At 36.0% G+C, this 16,732-nt stretch overlaps 1 protein-coding gene across 2 annotated transcripts in view; it reads right to left on the reverse strand.

The window, feature by feature from the left end:
• Nucleotides 1-16,732, reverse strand: part of CTNNA2 (catenin alpha 2) — a 515,269-nt gene that overhangs the window by 348,267 nt on the left and 150,270 nt on the right. For both annotated transcript variants that reach the window (XM_056359915.1, XM_056359905.1), the window contains exon 7: nt 9,784-9,987. In XM_056359915.1, coding sequence (XP_056215890.1) covers nt 9,784-9,987 — 204 coding nt within the window. The remainder of the gene's footprint in view (nt 1-9,783; nt 9,988-16,732) is intronic.

Raw genomic sequence — 16,732 nt, forward strand, 5'->3', positions numbered from 1 at the left:
TTTTAACGTGGAAATGGCAAGACAAAATGTAATGAATTAAGACTGACATCAGCTCGATTTTTATGTTGGAGAAACAGAGGTCCGGGAAGACTAAGCACTATATGTACCTAGAAAATCAGTGATAAAGGGCAAATCACTTCACTTCCAGGCTTGTGCCTTAACCTCTAGCCACTCCTTCCTACTAAAATAAATAGCAAAGAAATGTGTAAATATAATTTATAGAATTCTCCTGTATATTTACGTTTTTATGACAATGGAACATTTGAATTTATATGTGGAAAAAATAGTGTTTCCTAGTTAGGCATTCAGCATTTCTGAAGGCAAAGACAGGGAAAAAAGTGGTAAATCCAGAGGAAAAAAAAGATCTGATAGAAATTTAGGTTAGAAATATTAATGATTAAAAAAGATTATACGAGACACCAAGAAAATCATCATTATTTAAAAATAATTCTTAAAAGTTGAGTTGGCTAATGCTGGATTAAGTTCTATATTCTTATTTGGACTGAAAATTATGTCAGGAGCCCTGTGGAAGATACAATACCTCTGGCTGAACTGGTGGTTTGAAAGTTTCAGCCCTCATGACTCCAAGAAAACAGGACTGTCAATATAATAATCTTGGGCAAAACGTTAAACCTTGTGCCTAAATTCCACCACAACTTAACAGGCTCTTAATTTTAAATGTGTATAGGACGTATTGGGGCCTGATAAGCAGAAAAGGATGAAGAACATTAAAAACACCACCAACAACAAAAACACAGCTGTTAAGACAATTGGTTCTGCTTTAGTTTTAAATCTTGTCATTCTGTATTTTAAAAGTTCCCCAAACTTAGGTTACATGACAATTTATCGCCATTATAAACAAAGTGACATTTAGTACTCTACACAGGTATCATTAATTTCTGATAGTATATTGTTTTCAACCTTTCTTAAAAACTGTTTCATAGCAGCTGAGAATGAATGCCTAAGATTTATCTTTAATACTTCCTGAAAAATCAGACATTATAGAAAAGGTAAAAGTGTAGTAGAACCTAGACAAGATAACAGAAAGTACTTTGATATTCCATATGTGTGAACAAAACTGTGTGTCAAAATTCTATTGACATCTTTCATTAATCTTCTTCTAGCATCATTTTCCTCGTACTTAATTTCTCACAGGTCTCCTAAATATTTTATGAGCCTACCCATAATACCGACATACATTTTTAAAAAACCACAAGCTTTTTATATTTGTCTATTTTGGATGGTTTTCAGAATATTATTTTTTTTCTTTTCAATTCACAGAATTTTGAGAAGCAAAGCAGAAGTTCTTTTCCATTTTATGTTAGTGACCACTACAACCAAAGATGTTGTGTTAAACAAAATTTGCCTTCAAAAAGGTGTTTCAGAGAAAAAACAAAAAGTGAGAATGCCTTTGAAAAGGTGTACCATTCTGCTCTTGAACAGTTCTACATGTGTGCAACAGATTTTAAATCATAAAAATTGTATTTATATATATATATATTGTTACTTAGTTTAACTCCCTTTTGCAAAACAATCAGATGTACTTTTACCATTCTCTTACCTACTCTTTCAAAGTATCTAGCGACAGACATTACATGACCTTACATGACCTTTTGGGGCAATGCATTCATATACTATTACCCAAATAAGAAGAGGTTATTTTAGAATGCCATACAATACATTACTTTTTAAACATCGATTCCTGTGGAGAGAGGGTACTCTTGCTGAAAAAAACATACCAGACCCTGGCTTGTTTTCTGTTTGCCTCCTCTACTGATTTCCAATAAGAAAAGAGGTTGTGGGATTTCAAATACAGAAAAATCTGAAAATAGCAGCAGCAGCTGAGAACCAAATGGTTCACATTATAATCCCAGTCGTAGCATCCAAAGTATCACCAGCAAGAATATGAAGTGGAATAGAAAGGATAAACACGGAACTAGTTGGAAGGAGCACCTTCATATCTTTCCAGATCTACCTAAGGTGGTTTGCTCTACAAAATATTATTCAGAAGCTATTCTGAGACATTAAGGTCTGCAGAGTTTTTTACCCACATAAACAGAATAACATACCTGGTATCCCTGCACCCTTCACCTAATACGATTTCGAAAGTTAAATTGGAAAGCCTATTAGCTTCATGACTCACCATCTACCAAGATGTCTGAACAGGAAAAAGTATTGGACAAGTCTACATGCATTAGCCTGCTGCAGTGTTTGCAATTCCAAGGAAGTTCACCTTCACTCCTCAGTTATGGAAAAACTAAATGCACAATTTCTAGTAATGGGTTTATCTAGATTTAAACAGATCTGTAAAAGTGCACTTTACTTAATAACAAAGTAACAATAAAGTGGTAAGAAAGAGAATTCATTGAGACACTGGGATGTAACATGATATAGAGCTTTTTTTTCCCCAACCCTTCAGGTCAATCACTGGGCTTCATTAATATATAGAGACATAAAAGAAAGTGAAAAAGTAATTCTTCACATGCAGGCACTTGCTTGGATTTACTGGCAGTCTAGAAAATGTCCATGCTAATTTGGAGGGAAATACCCTGTCAGAAACATCACTCAACCTAATACAGCAATTCAGCCTTAGATTCCAAAAACCTTTATGTGATTTATTGACGTGACATTTTTGCATTTTAACAAGACATACATAACACTTCTCATGGCATATCATGGTCTTCCTTTAAATATAAAGAGCAAAAAGGCGGCACCTATAATATGTTCGCCAGTGGACACCAGCAGGGAAAAGCTATCAGTACTGTGGTTCAGAAACAGAAACTCCCACAAATATTAATTTCATAAATTTAAAAATCTACTCATCCAAATAAAACACTACTCAGATGAAACACCACAGGGATGCATAAACTTGCAACAACCATAACCTGGAGTCAAGACAAATTATTAGCACATTTGTCATTTCCAAGCCATAAAGTCCCCCTTTCTCACAGAGCTTTTCTATTTGTTTCTGATGGAAAACATCAGCATGGTTGTCTGGATCTGCCAGGAAACACAAAACAAACTGAACATAGACTTGCAAAACCAGAAAATACAGACATGAACTAATAAATTAAAACTCACTTGTGCAATTTTAAGCAGTGCAGCATGTCTGTAAAAGTATCAAAAAATACTGGGCATCCCCTATGAGGCTCCAATGATCTCATCAAAAAAGAAGAGACAGAAGGTTCCTTAAAAGGTGTCTCAAGTTACATTGTAGGTAGCATACTTAGACAGTGATTTATGTACAGACATGAGAAGTTGAGGCACTCAGGAAGGACGCATAAATGAAAAGAAACCTAACCTGACTGAGAAGCAATGCTGTGACATTGTGACACATCATAAAACATTTGCCCACTTGGGAGCACATCCTGTTCCTCCAGTAATAACGAATGTGTTTCTACTCACTTCTTTCAAGTTAGGAAAGACAAAACTGCACATATAGCCTCTAAAAGAGCTAAGTGAATAGTAAAATACCTCATCTCCAACTTAAAATACAGTAGGAAGCTTTAAACAAGCCATTGTCCACTAAAAATATTCACAAAACTAGGAATTCAGCAACAGTACCAACAGAAAAATTGTCCTGCTGATCCAGTCACGCCTAAATCAGCCAATGCTAATGCCCCAGCAGTCAATCTCTTGTCACTCACCCCTGATTACTCATCTCAGGACAGCTACAAGACATCCCTCTGTCTCATAACTGTAATTTACTACTCACTGACACCCAGACTGACCTTTCTGCAAGTCAGCATCAGAATTGAAACATACACACCAATTATTACTTTTTTTAAAATATGAATTCAGATGGAGCTGTTAAATATGGACGCTGACAATATCGTGAGAGTTTATAGATTTTCATTCACTATCATGTTTTTCATTCTCCCATCAAGCACAATAACTTCAGCTGTCTATTAAGAACAATTCTTTTTCATGTACTGCAGCACTGTAATTTGCTCTCAGCAATTCAAATTTTTTACTGATATATTTGTGAAGAAAATTGCATGTAGACTTGTGCTTTCTTGTTGCTTCTTCTTATATTTTGCATTTTCAAGACATAACAATTTCTTCTCTGTAGGAGACAGAAATTAGAGCCCATAGCATCTCAGCTACAGTGAACAGACATCAGGAATGGGTGATAACTTTAGAGAACAAAGAGCAAACATGAGGCAACATTACTTCTCTGGTGATATTAGTAAAGCATCAACGAAACAAAAAAGCCTAGCCTCCAGTGCTCTGGTCCTCACATTTAAACATTAGATCATCAGTCATAATAGAAGGACTTCATGAAGGATCGTTCATTCCACTTGGATACATAGAAATGTTCTCTGTCCCAAACGCCAATTACAATAAAAACAAACCCCAAGCTCTTCTGAAACGTTGGTGGTGGCTGGGAGCAGGAGCATTGGGTGAAAGGAAAAGGCAGGCAAGAGAATGAAGGTTGGCTTAATACTGAGCTCAATGGTTTAAGAAGATAACCTTGTATTTGAACCAGATGGGAAATGCCTTTTCAAATGCAGACCTGAATCAATGTCAAGCCAGTATTCAAGTGACTCCAGCTTTCCAAATTTCTCTTTGATACACTCGCTACCCAGAAATCCAGTCTTTCTCTGCTTGGGACTGAAACTGATGATGTCAGATGGAATTCGAAGCATCCTTGTTTAAGCATATTTTTCTAAAGATATCATTTTCTTCCTTTCTTGTCTTAATCAGACATCAACACAAAACCACCCTGATGATTGCTATAAAAAGTGCTCAGCACTGGTTTATATGAGTTTGACAGTGTAATTCTAATCCAGGAATCTGAGTTTAAGAGCTGGAATTCCCAGGTTTCTAGGATCTTTGCTCCTTAACAGCCTGCAATACAAATCATGAAGCATCCCAGTAAAGTAAATCCATTACATAAATTTTTAATTTAGACAAGTGGAAAACAATTGCATTAAGAGCTTTTGTGGAGCTGCATTTAGTTCTTCTCTACAGAAGTCTAGAAATGTAATTTTATTCTTAGATAAATGATTTTATTTACCACATACATAAAAGAACATGAAAAAACCCCTATCAATTTTCTGTAAGAGACTGAAAAAAAAAAGTCATATGACCCAGCTGACTGAGAATCCTCCTGCCGTTGCTTCCCAGAAATAAAAAAATTTAAAGTTCAGCTGAGTTCACCATAGAAATAATAGATACCATGCTGGGAAAATATTTTGACAGACTTACAATAACACAAATGAAAGTAATATGTACTACTAGATATAGAAACAATAATGAAACAGTTTACATCTCATTGCCCTCTTGCAGAGGGCTTATGTACTATGAGACTCCAGTCAATGCGACATACTATACAAATACATATTTATTCATAGAACTAGTAGAGATCCATGGGGCTAATTTTCCTGTAGCAATAATGATTCAAAAACCTCATACAACAACTGCTTAAATAACCTCTGAAGTGGGACCAAAACATCTGAATATTAGCGAAGATAGCTTAAAAAAAATATAAAAATGAAATCTTACCTGACACTTTGGAAATGGAACAAACATTTATCTGAGGAGAAGGAAGGAGGAACCAAAACACACATCTCCAACCATGTCTTTTCAGTCCTCCAAACAAATTTCTTTCACTTTTCCTAAAATCTTTACAACAGAATATAATACAACTGCAAAACCAGCACTGTTTTCACTCATCTAAGCTGAAATCTGCCCTGCCCATCTCTTTAAGGAATTCCTTTTCATATTTTTCTTTGGTTGCCAACATTTTGCATTTTTTTTAAACTCATATGCCTATGCCTCACTTCTCAAAGTTTTGTTTTGCCAGTCTTATGTCCTCCTCATCAAATTATAAGACAACCTGTGGCATCTATCTAGTCTTCTGAAGTGCAAAACAGCTTTTACTTCATTAAAACTCTGGATAATACATAGAGAGATTTTACCCCTGGCATAGAAGTAACTGTTAGAATATTGTTACCTACTTGTTAGCCTGTGATGGATCCTTAAAAAATGGATGAAAAAATGGGGGAAACAACATTGTCACGTGTGTTAAATTTTCTCTTCTCATGTAGCAGAGCATATTGATCCACTAAACTCTTGTAAAGCACTTAGCAATAAAACAGATCACAGGTGCAGGGAATATACCTGGAGATATGAGGGATGTACTTAATCTCCACAGGAGCACCGAAAATAAGACACACAACTCTCTACTAGGGAACTGTCTGTGAAAGAGGTAGGCACAGGGGGATGTTCTGCATGTGGAGGAAGTTTACTTATACAGCCTAAAAGGTAGAGGTTCCTACATTGTTCAGACAGAAGCTACTTCTTTATCTTGCACACAAAATCTGGGAAAACTCTTTTTTCCCTTTGCTTTGCCTTCAGCATTCGTCACTTGAAATGCTAGAAAGTATGCAGTATTGCATAGCGAACCTTGTATTTCATACAGCTGCCTGTAATCCTGCCTGTTTCCAATTCATGCCTGCAATATCATCCACTGGTGTGAAAGCAAAAGACAGGTGAAGCTTCAAGAACGTCTCCATTCTGAGTATGCTCTTTTGCACTCAATGTTTTACTTATATGAAAATTTAATATAAGACAGAACCACATAAACCACAACCAGCTTATATGGGATTTTGAAGTGTAAATATTCAACAGGTAAAAGGGAATACAGAATCTACTTAACAACCAAAAACAGAAATGTTCTTGTTCACAAACAAAACACCCCTCTGAACCCAAATCAAAGTAGATAACTTGAAGGAAACAATTTTAAGCTGGAGAAGGATTGACTTAATGCTGACTGTACAGCGCATTGCCAATACTCCGCACTTCATTGCCTGTATCCTTTATATATGGACACAAAACATGTAATTCACTTTAAGTTCTTTTTATCTCGTGGCAAGCATCAAAAGCAGTATGTGTATTTGATCAACTATCATCTTCCAAAAAATGATTCATCATTTTCTAGATATCATCAAACAGTAAAAAACTCAACATATTAATGTCCTATTAACATCACAAGCTTTAAAGCCAGAGAAGGATTGCAGTGGCTTAAGGCTATGTGGGCAGAAGATGTTTAAGGTGTCCATCTTTAGTAAACCATCTCAAAGCTAATGTGCTCTGACACTCTAGCCAACTCTTGATCAGACATATATCTGTTCATGTTTGGTGTATGCCTTTCAGTTTTACCCTTTTGAAACCCATCCAAGCTTTAAAAAAAAAAAAAATTCCCAGCGAAATCTGTTCTCATAATGAATACAGTTATGCTTACCATTACTGTGAACCCAAGAAAATCCATCCCTGAGTTTCAAGCAAATGGTTAAATGCTAAAGCAGATTCTCCCAGGGCAGATAAATGGGTGAAATCCAGTCTCTAGACAGATGCCTAAAAAGGAGCTGCCAACAAGCTAGGCTTCTAATCTTCTATCCTGGTTAATGGGGATTTAATTAATATCGTCAGGAGTCTATAGTTATTTTACTTATCCCACATTAGACTGCACCACAGTCATCAGAATGGCTCTTCAGGTTCCCTTGGCAGTATTGATCTGATCTCCATCAATTGTAACAGCAGCTTAAGTAACTGAGGTTCAAATCATTTGATAAAGGTAGGAGTGTCACCATTTCTTCTTCCCTAGTGTGTACATGACACAGAAGTGGGGCTAGTAGATACAACTCAAGACCCATGATAGATCCAAATATTTCTGAGTAGCAGATTCAGGAGCCTTTGCTTAAATAAGCACTGGACTATGTAAACCAGTTGTTTAATATGGCACTAGGCATCTATCTTTAAACAACTGAATTGCAACCCCTAGTTTACCTGTCTGTACTTATGTACAGAATCCAAAATCTAGCTGTCTTAATCTATAAACTGAACCTTATGACTGGTATCTGTTAAGATCAGCTTGACAGAGAACATTTAATACAATATTATTCTCAAATTCTATCATGCCAGATGCATATTTCATTTTGTGTAACTGCAGTATACTTTAATTCTTACAATATTTACACAGTAGCTGTAAAAATTGCTTAAATTGATTGCATTCAAATATAAAGCAGGAAAATAATAATATAAAAAAATAGGAATTTTGCGGCTAGGACTACTTAAAACAGAAAAAAAAAAAAGAAAAAAGGAGGAAGACAAATTCAAAAAACATACCACCATAACCACAAAAACAGATGCTCACACCATTATGTGTTTAAGTAAAAATGATGAAACTATATTAGCCACCTTCAGTTTGGTCATAAATGCCTACATTTAAAACTCTCCTTCCTCTGTAAATGTAGTCAGAAATAAAAGAAGGATGTTTCTGGTCCAAGGGCAAATTACATCATTACCAAAAACCTGTGTGCTTAAAAAGAGGCACCACAATAAAATAAGAAAATACAATCCATTTTTTTTTTTTTTTTTTTAAGATCTTTAAAAATTAGACCCAACAGTAATAGTTTTACAAAGCAGCATTCTGTAGGAAGCAATCCAGCAAGTCCTCTTCCACCACAGTCTCATCACCTGTTATTTAATGCTTTCTTTATAATTTCTAACCCATAACACAACAGCATAGACTTTGCTTTCATTCACAGTACAAGAACTTTTCAACTATCACTTCATAAAAACTAAGAAGAAAATAATTCATGCTTTTATATTCTGCAACAGAAACAGCTATTCCTTGAGGTGACTCTATTGTGTATAGAATAACAGCTTAAAAAATGTCACAGTTAATTTTGAACTGAACTACCATAAAATGACTAAAGGACTGGAATCTGCACTATTGATACTGCACTGTATCGCTCTACGAGCTACGACAGTACCAACGAAAGTTACAACATTAAAGGTTCATCCTTGAACAGCCTCTTCAACATTATTTTGATGATTCTTGCAAAATAGGATCAAAATCTGCTACCTGGTACACTGGTAGCAATGACAGGAAACAGCAACTACCTGTTTGCAAACATTTGGGGGTTTTTTGTTTTTTTTTTTTTAAAAAAAGGTTGTTGATGTTGCTTAGGACTTTTTCACATATCCTTCAAAGTACACAGCGATAGTACTTACGTGGTGTAATACATAATGTTAGGCAGAGTGCATTTTCTGGGATAAGTTACTCAAAGGTTATGCACTACAGCTCAGTACACATTGAACAATTTAACACCTCTTGAAACCCTACACTGAGAGCTACATTGAAGATACCACAGATAGATTTCTTTGTGTGAACAGCACTAGTGCTAAACTCACTATTTTCATGGCAACTGAATATTTAATAGCTCCAACAGTAAGTGAAGACCTTCAGTGGCTTAACCCACACAGCAAACAGACCACCTCATGTGAGTTTCTATAGGTAACTTCCTAATAAACACAACAACCACCATCACACAGTGGAAATCCTGTTGAAAATTAACTGTATTCACCTTCATTAAGAAAATAATTATTTGGCCATTTTCCACTTACATTGCGCTTGCCATTAGTTTTCATATAAAAAAGTATTTTACCTCAAAGGGACTATTTGTTGGCTATTTATTACATAAGAACAAATTTCAATGCTGAAGCTACGGGGAGCACAGATTTCCTTTGCAGGTAAAAAAACACATTCCGATGAAATTCTGATTGTTCCAAACTTCTTTCAAATGTTTCTGATATATTAAAAAGGTAAATAATTCAAATAGCATTACCATTACAAAGGTAAATAATTCAAATAGCATTACCTTTACTCGTGGTATAAAGACACATTATTGTTTTTGTTAGTCATAACATCAGCTTCAGAAAGGTTTAATCATCTAATGAAGAAGCAGCCAGTAATAAGAGCGTATAACTTACATTATTCATATACTCGCTGAGCAGATCCTGCAGGGCCTGCCGCACGGCGTTGCACTCTGCTACGATTCGCTCCCGGCGGTCATCACGTGTGCACGATGAGTCTGCCATCAGCGCAGCTCCACTGATGATGCTCTCCAGCCTTTCCTCAAGAGACGGCCTGAAGCGGGCCTCGCTGAAAGTCATTGGGTCTAAAATAATTTTGTTCTAAAAGACAAAATATGAGTGGGAAAGTTGTGAGCACACAGGGGCCTTCGGCATTTTTGAAGTATCTTAATTTAGCAGCTTCATGGGGGTTTTACTCTTTCACATAAATAAATTCCTGAAAGATCAATATTACAAAAATACCTGGTAGCTCTAAAATTCCAATATATAAATATTTTAAATAATTACATATTTATAGTATTTTATTATTCACAAGCTATAGTTATAAAAGACTACTGGTGAGAGCAACACAGCTGATCCAAGTATGTATTTGGGAAGCACATAGCATAAATCAACACTACTGTAGAATGCGTGCAATGTGTGTATATTTCTCTTTACCTCTAAATATTTTATATATATATATCATCCTGAAGTGAATTAATATTATTCTTTCCTGAATCTTCTGAAAATTTCTTGGATATTCTGGAAATTCCTATGAAAAGTGAAAGTTATTTATGACTTAAAAGAAACTGGAATATTCTGTTAACTAATTCCTCCATTTTGATTATTTTTCTTAATAGACTACACTGCAGAAATGCTACTAGATTACCACAGTAATAAATGGGAAGAAAAAAAAATAAAAATCAAAGAAATTAACACTGCAAGAAAACCATTATTAGATAACGACACTTAGACAAAAAGGTGAAATAGCTCTGATTCCCATTCTGTACCACAATCTTTTAAAAGCCTTTTTTTTTTAAAGGCTCTTGCAAGCTTTTCTTTGTTTGTTTGTAGATCAAGAAAAAGGGATGGATTATTTAACTGAAAAGAGAGTATTTAGGGAAGACAGTCTGAAAAAATCTTTAACTTGTCTAATAGCCTACTCTTTAGCAAAATGTCTTTATTCCACTAGAAAAAAATAATTCAAAAACTGTGTTCTATTAAAGACACTTTAATTCTATAATTATGATCACTGCTAAACACTTGTGTACCTGATATATCAAACTTAGTACCAAATATAAAATAGAGCTGAAACACATCAACTCTACCCCATCAGTGTACAATCTTACGTCATATTATGAGTTTTGAGTCACAACTAGATTATACTCTGACCTGCCTTTCTCCTTTTGTAGTTCAAAGTAACAAATGCAAAAGCAATAATTGCCTTCTCCCACTTATAGGCACATCAACAACATGGTGGTAGCAATCATGCAAAGAAGTTTCATAATTGTATATTGTCTAAAAACGCTCTGTAAGCTGCATAATTCTCATTTGAGCTTTAAAAATAAATAATGAAATAGGAATTAAAAAGTTAAAAGCATTAATTTTTCTAATAATCACACTTGTTTAAAACCATATAGAATTTTTATTAATGAAGCATTTTAATTTTCAAAACGTTTTTATAACTTTATGATTAGTCTATTTCTTTTACTGTCCAAGAGCAATCAACAAGCACAAGACAAATGATACTTTTAATTTGAAAAAATACAACTCAGTGTATAAAAGTGTAAATCAGGATTTAGGGCCATGATACATAATCACAATCTGCCTTCAATGCTGAAAACTGTATCTGTTTATTACAAATCAGAACCTGCTCAAATGACCTTATTCTAGCTTAAATTCTGACTCCAAGTGAATATGTTTTCTTTAATTCAGTGGGACAAGGTTTTCACAAAAGATCAGCTTATTTCCCAATAAAACTTCCAATTAATTCCACACACAAAACCCATTATACACAGAAAGAGGATCATGCCCTGAAAAATCTTTAACAACTGAATACATAGCAGTTAAATAGTAATAAACATTAGGATGTCAGGAAATCTATGAAGATTCACTATTTAATAAAAAGGATAAATATAGGAAATTTAACCAGAAAGCATATTGTTTCAGCTCCAGGAACTGCTGACTTAGAAGAAATAAATGCAGCATTACCCAGAATGTGAGATATCATCTCACATGTATCTTCTGGGGTCTATGCTTCACAGCAGTAAGCAGGGCAGTTTTACAAGCCTCTAAATTAGAAATTACTTCTCTAGGAGTTAGGTCTATGCATATTTATGTAGCTGTGCTTTTCAGTCAAATGATAATACTTGGGATTTTCAGAAATCAACTATATAAATTCATCTCCACAACATCATATTTGATTGAGTAGATGCAATGAGATTGCATCAAATGAACCAGCTTAGCAATTTATGCCATAAGAAAGAAAAAATATTACAAAAAATAGCTGCAAGTTTCAGATTATTTTCAGCATCTCCTTATACAAATCTGGTTATGCTTTTAAATTACCATGAAATGGTCATGTTAAAAGTCATGTGGTTATCGTGTTGGGTTTTTATTTGTTTTCAAATGACCATAACTATGGTCGTTAACAAAGACAGGAAGTATTCTTGACTAGAGACTAGAGGATTACGAATAGCCAACAGACATTCTGTTTGTAGCAAACCTCCTTCTCAACCCATAAAGGCAGTCAAAGCAATATGCATGCAGCACTATTGCAATTTTCATATTTCAGTTACAACAACATAAACACTCCTTCCAGAAATGCCTCACTGTCCTCCTCTTCTTTAAAGTCATAGGTGTACAGTCCCTCCACCGGTTCCTACCTACACAACAAATTTCAAACAGCAGATCTTACACCTCTGAGTGAGTCACAAATAACATTTTTCTCCTTGGCCATTTCTGAAGACCCTGCACTCAGTCTTCTATGACACCCAAGGACCTATCAAGAACGAGTTCCTGGAATATTTCCATCCTTTTTGAGCCTTGAGGATGGACAATCTGCAGATCAAATATATCCAATATCTGATCACTGAAACGAGACTCACTATTTCCACAAGCAGCTACGTCGCAGTCTGTTTATAAATTTAGGAAATTCTGTACAAATAATAAAACATGCATCATTGAGGGTGTATAATTAATCTAAGCCAATTTTCTCACTGTAAAACATAGAAAAGGAATACATTTGTGGATTTCTTTTCTAAATAAGAAGAGATCTTCATGACCATCAGACCTTAGTTCATGAAGAATAAATGCCACTGAGTTGCATTCAGTAATTTTTCATCCCACAATTTTTTTAGTTTAGAAGTAATTTCTAGGCTTAAGAAGTCACTTAAATATTTGTTTGGGATATTCTGTTAATGAGACTTCAGAATGACAGAATAATTTAGGTTGGAATGGACTTCTTGAGGTTATCTGCTTTAAATGCCTCCTTAAAGCAGAGTCAACTTTGACATCAGGCCAGGCTGCTCAAGGCTTCAACCACTCAACATGAGATCTCCATCGTTGGGAGATTTTCCAAATCTCTCTGGACCCTGTTTCATTGTTTGAGTACCTTTATGGTTTGTTTGGGTTTTTTTTCCTCCCCAATATCCAAACAGAAATTTCCTTGAATCTGCTTGTGCCAGTTGCCTCTCATCCCAACACCATGAATCTCAAAGTAGACTTTACCTCCATTTTCTCTACACCATCCTACTAGGAATTTGAAGATGCCAACAAGATCCCTCCTCAAACCCACCCATTCTGCAGTCTGAAAAATTCCCAGCTCTGCCAGCCCCCACTGATCTGTCATCTCCTGCAGGTCCCTCATCATGCAGTCCCTGCTAGATCTGCTCAAGTGTGTTGGTGTTCCTTGCACTTGGGAAGCCCCACATTGGATCTGGAAGGCCTGATAGTTTCTTAGGCACCAAACATAGGGGGGAAAAAAACCCCACTCTCCTTGACCTACTGCCTACACTCTTACTAATGCAGCCTCGCAGGTGGCTGACCTGCATGACTGTAAGGGTGCACTACTGACTAAGGTTGAACTTGCTGTTTAACAGAAGCATTATTTCTTAAGCCTAATGTTGCCTTCACAGGCGCGCGGTGACCTGGTTCAGGAACGGCATGGCGGCCAACCCCAGGCCGCGCGGTCCATCAGCTCACAGACACCAATGTGGTGGATGGCAAATGGCACTTATTGATAAGCAGCGCGGCCTTATAGAGCCTGGGTTTACAACGTCACTTCCGTCTGCTTACGTCATATGCTAAAAGCTATTGGCTATCCGGAGGGGGGGCCCTATATTTCCATACAGCGCGACATCTTCCGGCCACCAAGCCCTACCTAGCAACATTTCCCCTCTCCCTATGCTTAACTAAACAGGCTAACATAGTAATAGTAAAAATATTTCTAAAAAAAAAGAGTACAAAGATAAGGCACACTGGGCAAGTGGTAATTGGGGGGTGACTGGGGGTAACGGAGTGTAGCTTGGGATACCTGGGGATAGCCGGGGAAAACTGGGGGAAATAGTGACCAAGTACATTTTTAAAGCAGTTGTTGGTGTTCTACAAACATGATGTTAACCTTTTCTAGCCTGCTCTTGACAAAGGACATGAGCCTGTTTAATATACAGGGTCCGAAGATCAATGTCACCAGAATCATTGCAATCGGTCCTATCAAGATGGGTATCAGGGTGGTTAGCCACGGTGATTGGTTAAACCATGATCCAAACCACCCTTGCTGGGCTTCCCTGTCTCTTTTTCTTTGAGCCAATCTCTCTCTCAATTTGGCCATTGAGTCTCTAACCACTCCGGTGTGGTCAGCCGGGTTTCAACACCACTTGTTGCCTTCACAGGCGCACGGTGACCTGGTTCAGGAACGGCACGGCGGCCAACCCCAGGCCGCGCGGTCCATCAGCTCACAGACACCAATGTGGTGGATGGCAAATGGCACTTATTGATAAGCGGCGCGGCCTTATAGAGCCTGGGTTTACAACGTCACTTCCGTCTGCTTATGTCATAAGCTAAAAGCTATTGGCTATCCGGAGGGGGGGCCCTATATTTCCATACAGCGCGACATCTTCCGGCCACCAAGCCCTACCTAGCAACACCTAACATCCTCCAAAACGATCAGAACCAACTTCTGGGCCTCTCAATTCATTTTTATAACAAGAAATACTGCTGGGAAAGAAAACTTTAGAGATTCCAAGGAAAGAAACAGTAGTAGTACACTTTCTTTAAATTATAATAAATAACAATGTAGCAACTTTCTGATAGGTGGTTACAAATAAATTATATTTTAGATGTTTATTTTAAACTCTAACAATTTCTCAAATATCTCACAAGGACAACAGGTTTTCAAGCTTTGGGAAAAAGAGAATGGGGATGAGAACCTGCTGCATGACAGCTCTCGACATTTGGTTCCCAGAGTACTATTTTTTGTTTACAAAATGTTTTACTCCTTTCCAAAGAAAGCTTGGTATCAAAATGCATCTTCAAGACTATGTTCTTGACACGTTTAAAGTTCTTACACATATATTAACATAATGTTAGCAAGAAATTAACATATTCTCAGAAGGAAGAAAAACTAGTTGCCAAGAAATCTGGCTAAATAAATTCCTTCAAAAGTCTCAAGTTCCCATCACTTCTTGATAGCCAGTTAACGAACGATAAATATAAATGAATTGGAACATTTTACATTTCTAATTAGTTAACTAACATTAGAACCATAAATCAAGGACTGACACCATAATTCAGCCCTTATAATTAAGTGTTTCAAGCCTCTTTACAACTATACACAGATTAGTGTAAACATACATCATTTTTGGCTTCTGTTACTGAAACAAAGTCCAAGAAAATTAATTTAAATATAATTGGAGAGTTATCTCAAAACTGTTAAACTTCTGATAAAACCTTCTATAATCGTATTACAGTTAACTTATTTTCTCTTATATTCTCAATTTTTTAAAATTATAGAAAGGTATGTTTATAAAGTAGATGCAGTGTTTTCATAAAGAATAAAAACTTTCAGAAAACAGACCTCTTCATACTAATTAGTACCATAACCCATCTTTCTCTTGCTCAAACAGGAATAAACTATCAACATTAATATACTATAGGGCACTACTTCTGAAATTTAAAGTATCAGACAAATTATTTGTACTTCAACTAAAAATACGGAAAATAACTATATACCCTACATAAACGCATTGTATTATCAGAGAACATAATCATTGGAACTTGGTGACATTTATCTGCATTAGAATATCTTTTTCAACAATACTAAAAAGCCAGTTTTTTACAGAAATATAAAGGAAAACAAAACCAAACCATTAATTTAATCTTACAAAACAAGTTTACAACTCCAAAAGAACCACGATTACTGTATCATTGTCTGCGTTTTCCAGATTAAGTACGTGCTCCTGTAAAAGCTTACTTACTATGTGCACTGCCTTATATCACTCAGGAAAAATCTGCTCATCTACAGTTTCCATAAGTAGAAAGTCTCAAGCAAATTTCAGCAGCTTCTTCAGAAGGACAGCTTTGTTTATTTTTTAAACACACACGTGATGTTAATTTTTTGGGGGGCTGGAGGTGAGGGAGGAAGTTCCAGCTCTGAAGAAGCTGAAAATTAGCCAACATAAAATGTATTCAAATTCATTCGTAAGTCAATGGACAGATTCACAAGTTTTGATAGTGCTCAGTATTTTGGCAAGCTTGAAAAACAGCATGTGGAAAACATAGTTATCTCAAGATACTAAATACCATTAATTCTAAGGTACCACAGAACCTTAGAGCTGGTAACAAAAAGATTCTTAAATTACAGGTCTGTTATCACTCGCCATAAAAACTCTAAGAAATACCATTTTTGGAGAAAAAGAACCACAAAAACACCAACAAACTGGTCTTCCAAGTCTTCCTGGTACAGTTGTGTGCATCTGTGTAACAGGGAAGGTCAGATTCCTCCCTTCTTACAGATTCTTTCTAGAATTCCCCACCCAATTACCTCCCATACAACCTCTGACAAAAAAAATAAGGAATTAATACTTCC

This window comes from Falco biarmicus, chromosome 1, assembly GCF_023638135.1.
Source record: "Falco biarmicus isolate bFalBia1 chromosome 1, bFalBia1.pri, whole genome shotgun sequence".
NCBI lineage: Eukaryota > Metazoa > Chordata > Aves > Falconiformes > Falconidae > Falco > Falco biarmicus.